General features: G+C 30.3%; 1 protein-coding gene across 1 annotated transcript; it reads right to left on the reverse strand.

Moving 5' to 3' along the window:
- Positions 1 to 8,630: 8,630 nt before the first annotated feature.
- LOC127900953 (uncharacterized) lies at positions 8,631 to 11,132 on the reverse strand. The gene is made up of 2 exons (XM_052436462.1): positions 10,684 to 11,132; positions 8,631 to 9,623 (listed from the first exon to the last, which is right to left on the reverse strand). Exon 2 carries the CDS (start codon positions 9,420 to 9,422, stop codon positions 8,832 to 8,834), a length of 591 nt encoding a protein of 196 aa, XP_052292422.1. The 5' UTR covers positions 9,423 to 9,623; positions 10,684 to 11,132; the 3' UTR covers positions 8,631 to 8,831.
- Positions 11,133 to 11,411: the final 279 nt, after the last annotated feature.

The following is an 11,411-nucleotide window of genomic DNA, read 5'->3' on the forward strand; positions in this document are numbered from 1 at the left end:
AGAGCTTGAAGTTCTTCTTCCATAGCCTTACGCCAACAATTATATTTAGCAGCTTCTGAATAACATGAAGGAATAGAAACACTGGTAAAAGTAGTATGAAGAGATGTGTGAAATCTATACTGATTAGGTGGTCGAATGATTCTGAAAGAGCGGCAAACAGTAGTGTTTGAGGGCTGATTGTCTGTGGAAGAAACAGTTTGAACAGGCTCAGATGTCGAATCAAGCTCAGGAGGCTGCAAAGTTGGACATTGTCGTGTATAAACAAATCCATGCTTGAATCTCTCAATAGTAGTATTTACCTCATTAAAACTAAGAAAAACAAGTGACTCTGGTGAAGACTCAACATGTGTAGAAAATAAGAATTGATTTTCAAAGAAAATAACATGACGAGAAATACGAAATCTGTTAGAACATGGATCGTAGCAAACATAACCTTTGTGTGAAGCACTATAACCCATACAAGTACATTTAACAGATTGAGCAGAAAGCTTATGATGCTCATGAGGTGGCAAATGAACAAAACAAGCACAGCCAAAAGTATGCATGTCAAGAAAGTTGGGATGCTTATGATAAAGACGATAATAGGGAGATTCAAAGTTCAAGACACTTGAAGGCAAGCGAGTAATTAGATATACTGCTGTACTTAAGGCTTCAACCCAAAATTTAGATGGAACAAAATATTCAAGTAATAAAGTTCGAACAACATTTAATAAATGATGATTCTTACGTTAAAAAAAAAAAAGGCTGAGGTGTATAAGGACAGGAGCGTTGGGAAACAATTCCCTTTTACTGAAGAAAATCATGAAATTCATAGGACAAATATTCGCCACTAGAATATGATATGAGCACTTTAATATTTGAAGAAAATTGAGTCTCAATATAGGCTACAAATGTTTTGAAGACAGAAAATACCTCAGGTTTAGAAGAAGAAAATAAATCCAAGTATACTTACTGTAATAATCAATGAATGTGACAAAGTACTTATAATTGATATGAGATATAACAGGAGTAATGCTCCACACGTCACTATGAATTATATCAAAGCAGTTTTCTGCATGACTACCATGAGAAGGAAAAGAAAGAGACTTGCTTTCACCTAATTTACAAGCAGAGCAATCAAAAGAAAATTAAGAGGAAAACTGATCTTTATTGCTTAATAAACTTGAATTTATTAAATGAGATAGGACAATAGAATTAGGATGGCCTAAACGTTTGTGCCATACTTCACTCTTTTGGTTTACAGCAATACTAGCCAAAGAAACGAAATTAGAAACAGAAAAGTGCAAAGGAAACAAGCATCCAACTTTAAGCCCCTTCGCCAATATCTTCCCCGACACTTGATCCTGCACAATACAACCATCACGGGAAAATCGAACATCACAGTTTTTATCAACCAATTGTCCTACTGAAATAAGATTAGTAGAAAATTGAGGAGATATAAGAACATATTTAATTAAAGAATTAGTGTCCCCAATAGCATGAATAGATAACTTACTACCATTAGCAATCTGAATGTTTTCATAATGTTTTTGAACATTGCTAAGAGTGTCGCTAGAATTGATTATATGATTGGATGCGCCAGAATCAACAAGCCAATAGAAATATGGTAGAGTGCATTTACCTTGAAGCCCTAAGGCTGAAAAGGCTGTAATAATCATCTGCTGAACCATTTCTGGAGTAAGAGCTGATTTATCAACAGTTGTTGAACCATCAAAAGCCTTATTAGCAACAGCGTCCTTACTAGCTTAACGATTTTGGGGAAGAGTAGGACATTCTTTGATAATATGCCCAAGCTTCTTACAATAGTTGCAAAATTTCTTTGCATAGTTAACATCAATATGTCTGTATTCCTTGCAGCTAAAGCATTGAACTTGTCGCATGTCTCTCCCCTTGCTTCTCCCATGAGCTGCAGCATAAGTAATTGCATTATCATGCATTTTATTTTGCTGGAGAACAGTTTGTGTTGCAAGAAGTTTCTCTTCACGAAGTAATTCTTTAAAGCACACATCCAAAGAAAGAGAAGGATCACGATTCATCATATTGGAGCGGGCTACCTCATATTCAGGATGTAGTTTCATCAAAAACTGATCTCACTTGCTCTGTTCATGCACTTCTTAAACATCAACTAGAGATTCAATTGGTACTTGGACATAAATCATGTCAACATATTTTGCCAATAAGTTTTGAAATCCAGAGAAATAATCTTGATTGGAGAGATCACCTTGAGAGTACCTAGCAATCTCGCACTCTAAATGAAAACGTTTGGCTGTATTGTCTTGATTATAAATCTTTTTCAAATACTCCCACTTGTCTTTAGCTGTCTTATGTGGCTTCAGATTGGGAACGAGTGACTGATCAACTAATCCCACAATCCACGTCATGACTCTAGCATCTTTGACTTGCCATTGAGCCAATTTAGGAGGGTCAATAGGAGCTGGATTACTACCATCTATGTGACCTTAGAGTTCTTTTCCCACGACAAATAATCGAAACTGAAATTCCCAGGTAGAATAATTCTTACCCGTGAAACGCACACCAAAATTTTCCATGTTGCTAGTTGACATGTTACCCGTAACTCACCAAATGTAACAAAAAGTAAAGCAAATAAACTAACCTAAGAGTTCACAAAAAATACCAGAAATAACACTCAACAAGAATACCAGAAATCTACCCAAAACCAAGATCTTAGACTCACAAGAAGATTTTCTAAAATTTTGAACTATGGCTATGATACCATATCAATTGGATTAAATGTCTCTCGTTGTGAGAGCTCCTCTCATTATATAGAAACTGTAGAGATTTACAAGGCTGATTTTCAGCTATTACATCAACCAAATCTAGGCTAATTTCTAGTAATTAGATCTATCTAAATAAGGAAATTACAGATACTCCTAATTACAATATATATACAGCTATGATACATAATTTATGCCTTGATATATGTTGTCACTCTTCACATCTAGAATATTTTCAAATTTCACCTTGAATTCTTGTGTTACCAATATGAATTTTCCTTTAAATTAGATTATCTTTCACAACAAAAAATCATTTTGTGTTTGTAAAATTATACATGAAAAAATTACTTTGATAGTCACTTATTTTTTGTGTTTTCAACGCCCTTTCTACTGTCATCTTGCTTATTTTGTTGATGATGCATTTCCTCTTCTTTACCATTAGCAGTTCAAATATTAGCCTCTTTTTCAGCATCATCTACCATCTATACATATATGTATATATATAAAAGCAAATTAAATTATTTGAGCCAACTAATTAATTATATAATTAATTAAAAAATTCTATCCTCGATAATCATATATCATATCTATTGGAGATTGATAGCAACAAATGATTTATTTGTCCTATTTTTTCTTTACAAGGAAGATGCATAGATTTAACTGGGTTAGTTTGCTTTCAAATTATGAAGGGCAAAACTATAAATGTATAAATTAAAAACATGATTTTATAAGAGTTTTAGAGAAATGCTAATAGTCGCACTCTATCATAAATGTTCCATGTACTTAGGGGATATTTGGCACCCCTCGTAACAAGAGGTTGCATTGCTCATGTTTGGTGCAACAATTAGCTACATTATGGTGCATCATAATGCAGCCAATTGATGCGGCAACTACTGCATTAGTTTTTTCTTTTTTTTAACTTTATAATAATAATAATAAATAAATATGATTTTTTAATTTAATATGATATTATATGATATTAATTTTTATTTTCTTTTATGTTTACATTATAATTATTAATATAAATTAACAATTATATAAATTACTGTTCAATAAAATTATATTATATTTTTTTATTATATTAAAAAAATATAACTAAATAATGTATTATTTAATTGTATTGTAATAATTAATATATAAAATTGATTACTATTTAATAATTTAATATAAATAATAGTAATAATAATAAATACATAAATAATATATAAAAATAAAAATACAACATATTACTTCATTATTTAATTATACTATAGTATCTAATATACTAAACGTGATTATTATTTAACAAATTTATATAAGTATTAATAAATACTTAAAATAATATATTAAAGTAAAAATATAGTATACTGTTATATTATATAATTATCTTACAATAATTAATATATAAAAATTGATTATTATTTAGCAATTTAATATATCTAATAATTAATACTTAATACATATAAAAATAAAAAAATATAATAATATAGAGAAAAAGCCCTTTTCATCCTTAAGGTTTGATGCAATAGCTTGTTTCATCCATACTTTTCAAACAATAGCCTAAAATATCCTTCCGTTAACTCACCGTTAGTGTAAAGCCGTTAACTAGTAATTTATTGAGGGTAAAATAGGATTTTCCATTAAAGTGATACAAACTATGTTGAAATAATTTTTTTACACAATTAAATAAGACTACAAAGTATGCAAAATTCATTAACTTTTTCTTAAATGAAGTCAACGATGATATAGTTTGATATAACCATTAAATAATTGTCATAAGGAACAAATTGTAATTGACATAATATCTTTAAATCATTGGAAGAAAAACTCAAAAATATTACCCACTTTTATGTGCTACATGTGCGGAATATCTTCTTTATCTTCAACTCAATTCAAGTCATTTTACAGTGCAATTAGAGAATATACTTATATGAATAAGAAAATTGTGATATGTTTGATACTTAGATCTAGGGTTTATAGGGCTTTCATGCCTCCAAAATATAAAGAAGTGAAAAAAGAATTGCTTGAAATAGAAGTTTTTCATTTTGTCGGTATTTCCTATTTAGTGGGATTAGATAAAATTATTTTTAGTTATATGTCAACTTTTACTTATTTTTCTAATTTTCTCTTTGATGGAAAATCATTTTTTACCCTTAATAAATTACTAACAAACGATATTCAACTAACGGTGAGTTAACGGAAGGATGTTTTAGGCTATTGTTTAAAACGTAAGGATGAAATGAGTTATTACATGAAACCCCAGGGATGAGAAGGATTTTCCCCTGGTATAAATATTTACTGTTAGATTTAATCAATAGTATAAAAATAAAAGTTAGTTAAGATAGTATTTTAATTTCAATTATTAAAAAATTATATTTACTAATTATCAAATTTGTTAAATGTGGCTTTTAAAGATTAATTAATAAAAAGAAACAAGTGTAGTCTATCAATACTTCTATATTTCCTTTTAAAATACATGTATTTTAATATTAACAAAACTCAATCTTAGTTTATCTTCTTATTATTATCTCCATTTCAACACAAATTTACTAGATTAATAAATATTGCAATAATTAATTCAAATCAATCTTCGGCAATGAGTAATTTAAAAAAAAAAGACAATGAATAAACTAAGAATTCATAATTATATTGCCCTAATTATAAATGAAAAAATAGGTCTAAATTAACATGTGCTGTTGAAGATTGAATAATCGATATTTGTTATTTATACTTCTGAATTAATTTATATATTTGTATTTTTAATTTTTAATTTTGATGGTAATTTAGAAAATATTTATGGAATTATAAAAAATAAAATTATATCCATGAACTTGAATATTATCTATTAATTATTAAGTAATTAGTTATTTATCCACTAAATTAAATCAATGGTGAAAATTAAAACATTTAAATCCAAAGGACCGTAATAACTCCATTGTCAATATTGTAAAAATTTATACAGTATTATAAAGAAATCCTTTATAAATTTAGATAATATTAATTTAAAATTAAGAGTAATATAAATAATTAAATAAAATATTATTACATATACTACAATTTATGTTGCACCAACATGATATTACATTACAGTTTAATAACTTTAATATAATATATCATAATACAATACAGTTAATACAATATGATACAGGGTGTGTTTGGGAGTGAGGTGCTATAGCTTTTAAGCTGCAGCTGCTGTGGAGTAAAAGCTATAGATGTGGAGTGGAAGTTGATGGTGTTTGGTAAATGTGTTGTAGCTTTTAAGCTGCAGCTGCTGATGGTGTTTGGTAAAAGTGTTGTAACTTTTAAGTTACAGTTACTGATGGTGTTTGGTAAATTTTAATAGCTGTAGAGTGGATGAATATTTGAAATAATTAATTTTAAATAACATTATTTTTAATTGTTAACAAATCAATTATTTTTCATTCTTCAAATTATTATATTGACATACAATTACGATTTATTACTTTACAAATTAAATTAATATTTAATAAATCAAATTTATTTTTTTGCACAAGTTGTAGTAAATAATTTTTAAAACATATCATGGGTCCAATTATAAATAATTTTAAATAACTATTATTGACAATGCCAACCGGGCAGTGTACATGATATGCTTCTCCAAATTGCTTCGATTTGTACATGATATGATTAATCGAGTATTATTTACAATACCAAATATATCTAATAAAAATCATACAACAAAACAAAATTAAATTAAAATGTAATTAATTACAAAATTCGTATAAATATTTCTATTGTTGTGCCTCCATTAAACTCACAGCAATGCCATCTTTCTAGATTATTATATCTTGAGTTGTGCTACCAATTGTTTCATAACTTTCTTCATGAGATGCAATATGTTCGCTAATACTATGACTTGGTTCATCCGACATTTCATCAAAATGATCATTATTTTGTGAATATCTTCTGATATAATTATGCAAGGCCATGGTAGCAATAACTATTTTCACCTGCTTCTTGAATGGATAGCTTGGCATACTTCGTAAAATCTTCCATGTATTCTTCCAAACCCCAAAAGTACGCTCAATAACACTTCTCAAGGAAGAATGCTTGTAGTTGAACAATTCTTTATAACCCATTGGTTGGCTACCTCTACGAAATTCAGGAAGGTGATATCTTTCACCTTTATATGGTCCTAAGTACCCACATAACTCCGGATATCCTGCATCTACTAAATAGTATTTTCCTAAAAATAAAAAGAAAAATACAAAAATAAATACACACAATCTAATCAATTGAATAGGTATATAAAAAAAAAAATTAGAAACACAAACCTGGAGGAGGGTTTGGAAAATTGAATGCAGGATTCGTAATAGTTGTTTGAAATACCCTTGCATCATGGGCACTGCCTTCCTAACCAGCCACTGCAAATATGAATTGCATATCAAAGCTACATACAGCCATTGTATTTTGAGTTGGTGTCCCTTTTCTACCAATAAATGGAATTTGATCCTCCGGAGATATTGAGGCAGGTATATGAACACCATCAATAGCACCAATACAATCCTAAAAGTATCACAAGCATACATACATTAATCATTTTATGAAGTGGATAGGTTTGTAAAAGAAAAATAATAAATTAAATTAGTTTTATCAATTACCTTAAAGTAAGTCATATATCTTGAATCTTCATATATCTCTTTGGGAGTGGTAATAAAGTCAGGATTCAACGGTTTTATCAAATCTATGGACATACGACAAACATTATTTAATACCTTGTCAAAATATCTACTCACAGTCTCACCAGAATGTTGGAACCGCTCTATTGTTGACTGATTTCCTACACTTTGTCCTAGTATATACAAAAACATTCCTAACATCTCAGCGCCACATGTTCTCCTTGAACTCTTTAACCCATAATTATCTTCTAAGTCGGTGCATAATCTTAAAAATACATCATTATTCATTCGAAATATGTTAAAGCACCTGCTTACATTTCCACCAAGTATTTCTATCAACCATTTATGTCTTGTTTGAGTAGAATTCATACAAGGCTCCTTATGGATAAATGTCAAATAATAATGATGCATCAAAACAGCTGTTACACAAACAAGCTGGTCAAACTCCTCTTCATAATTATCCATATTTTTATATCAAACTATCAGCTGGCTGAATTCAGAGTCCACTCTCAAAGTAGATTCATGATTGGGAATAATCTTTTGAATTTCATTCTGCATTGTTCATAAAAAGGGGGGGGGGGGGAATAATGAAATAATTGCACAAGTAATTGGATTCATTGTTGAAATATGAAACGCCATTCAATAAAAGAGTAAAAAAAAAACATGAAAACACATGAAGTTTGTTGTCATGGTCAAAATGCATGATGTAATAAACACTATAGAGATAGTTTAAGAATACTTGTGCCCATGAGCCATGAGCCACGAGATATATTTTTATTATTTCTATTCTATTTTCAAATTTAAACTGTTTGTTAATATATCGAAAATATAAAAAAATAATTAATTTAGCCCAAACTAATCCAGTGGATCAAGGCAAAATGCAAAATTTGTCAGTTAGTACTCGAGTCTTCAAAAGCTAATTCAACTCCAGGAAATTAGCAACAATGATGCACTGCTAGGAACAACAACAGAAACGAACATTAACATTTACACAAGAGCAATCTCCGTTCTCAAACATCATTTGCACCTACAAATTAGCAAAATATCTATACTAAACAATGAAAGCACTTGATGTTTCTTTTCCTACTAAAATAAATACAATTTAATAATAAAAATAAGGGTTATACAAACACAAAATATGGAAGATATATTAATAATCATTTCATGCTATTATTTTTCCTCAAGCAAATAGTCCAAAAAAATTTCCATAAATAAGCCTCATGGTAAGAACAATGGATATATTTTACAAAATTTCCATAAATACGCCTCAAGCAAATAAATCAATAGCAACAATTCATATACATTGTAAATGTAATATAAAGTGTAATCAGTGAAAAAATAAAAAGTATTCATTCATAAACATAATTTACAAAATATTGTTTCATAAATACAATACATTTTCACTTTGTATTTTTCTCATAATTAAGCCATTTCAATTTGACATTTGGATCTTCTATCTCATTAAATAAATCCCTTTTCACTTTGTCCATAAACAACTGACTAGCAAATAACCACACTTCACTCCAGCCTCAATGTTTGGTAAAGAAGCAACCACTTCCAATGCTTTATAAATCTCTTTCCCACTTGTATCATTTTGAGAGTTTGAAGTTGTGTTCCTTTTCTCTATTGCATCAATGAGACGATCAAGCTGCCTTGATAGTTTTACAGCACCTCCTACTTTGTTCCCTTTTACAGCCACTCTTTTACCTTTGCTTCCCTTACTATCATCAGACACAATATACTCATCAGAGTCAGCAATACCCTCAACACGAAGAGATTCAGATGCGTCATTACTCTCTAAAGGAAAACCAGATAAGGGAACCCAAACATGCTCACCAGTAGCCACAGTGTTCATGAACATTAAATTTAATTTTTTCTCCAACTCTGGATCAATACCATTTTTCCGAAATCTGCTGAATTGCGGATTTTCCTTTATTTTCTTTTCCCACCATTCCTCACTTGCATCAACTGTCCTCAACCTATGATTCCACCCTAAACTAGTTTCCTTGCCAATCAAATTCTTCCACAATTTCCAATCAGTTCTAAGAGAATCCCATTTATTTTTCATTTGAGTTCTGTTGTAATCTAATCAAGTTTCTTTAGTGAACTCCTTAATCAAATTTTCATATCCTTGGAAAGTCAAATGAGTCCCAGGACGATGTCTGGCATCCACCTCTTTAATGCATAAGTCACAAAATACATCTAAAGTCTGGGGGTTCCAGGCAGCCTTACTAGTTGAGCTACTAGACAGAATTTCATACACTTAAACCTAGGAAAAAAAAATATTTCTTTGTCAAACAACAATACAGGAAAAATAAGAACATAGAAGTTAAGAAAATTACTAGAATCTTGTTATGGATGGTGGAAGGAAAAATAATTCGGTATTAAAATTTTTTTTTTTTTAAAAGAAGACAAACCAGAACAATTTACTTTAGTTGTTACTTTACTTGAAATACTTTTAATCAAACACTTGAGTTTAATTTAATTTATTACTTTAATTTTGGTTTTGGATATATTGAGTCTTTGGCTAATGTCATTCAAGGCGGCTTTGTAGCTGAGTTGTAATGTAGATTCTTGGGTAGGAAAATGTATGCTTCGTTTACAATATTAAAGCTTTGCTGTGCATGCATTTCTTAGACCACCAACTCGTGCATCCTTTGAAGTTCAAACTCAAAATTTAAGTTTTAAAAGACTGCAACCTTGGCTAGTATATATATTCCTTTTCCACCAGAACTAAACCTCGACTTCAACCAAATGTTAATTAACAGTATGAAGTTTTGATCACTCGATGTATATAGGCCTAATAAGCTATTAAATATTCCTACAGTCATACAAATCTCAACTCCCTTGAGTTTTCTCGATAGATTCAAATAGAAAAGAACTGGAAACTCAAATCAAAATTATAGAATTTGAGGCAAATGAACACAACCCAGAAAATAGATATCATAAACACAAACTTTAAGAAAACAACCTATACCATTCATAAGTGCATACTATATATTACAAATTCCACCGGTAAATATAAACAAAATTGAAACTTGTTAAAATATCAGGGCATTAACTCTGCTCAAAGAAGTTTGAATTGGATTTTCATTAGGGGAATTTCATCAAACAGGGGCTGTGCATGTCTACAAAAAGCAACTACAAAAATAAAAACTACAATAAAAACAATGGTTACAAGCAAATAAATCACGCATGACCCATCACCCATCAATTTATTCTAAACGAAAGCCCCCACATTTTATGAATGAAAAGGAAGAAAATGAAAAATTGCATGTAATAGAGTAAAGGAGCACTAAAAAATGAACAACAGGTAAAAGAAAATGCACCGTTGACAGAGGCCCATGAGAGCGGCCGGTGTCGGAATCGCGCCGATGAGAATTTCGGTGTTGGAATCGCATCAATTGGAACTCCCACAGTTGGAATCGTGCTGATGAGAATGGGTGTTTAGGGTTTGTTTAAAAAAAATCGATTTGAAATGAAGTTTAAAATTGAGCAGGATAAAATTAAAATGGAATAATATATAAGGTTAATTTAATAATTTAATTTACAGCTGGGGAAAAAAATCTACCAAACTGCCAAAATTCAGCTATAAATATTACCAAACACTTTAGTAGTTAAGTTTTGACAGCCCATCCACCTCACCACACTTCCAAACGGGCCCATGGTATGCTAAACACACCCTTAAAATAATAAATACCACACAGAAGAAGATGGTAAATATTAAGGAAAAAAAAATACATAAGTGTCTGCTAAGTAATTTCAATGCCCACCACTTAACGTGAATGTTTGAGCCATGGCCCTTTGCAATCCACTTGGGCCAGACCCACCTATTTACGTTGCGAGCTCGGGCACTGTAGCTCTTAAAAGAACCTGCGGCAACAAAGGCATGTGCCGACTGAGCAGTGCCGAGTACATTTTTCTATAATTTATCCCTAATCATGAAAATGATTAGTTAATTGAAAATGAGTGTAAAAAATGTTTCAAGATTTTGCTCACTCAAGATTCTCAATGAGCATGTCGTATCTTGATGGTAGCATTAAAAACTGCATTAATT

This window comes from Citrus sinensis, chromosome 3, assembly GCF_022201045.2.
Source record: "Citrus sinensis cultivar Valencia sweet orange chromosome 3, DVS_A1.0, whole genome shotgun sequence".
NCBI lineage: Eukaryota > Viridiplantae > Streptophyta > Magnoliopsida > Sapindales > Rutaceae > Citrus > Citrus sinensis.

Coding starts and splice junctions, on each gene's coding strand:
- LOC127900953 (XM_052436462.1), bottom strand. CDS start 9,422: ATGAAAAATAAATGGGATTCTCTTAGAACTGATTGGAAATTGTGGAAG.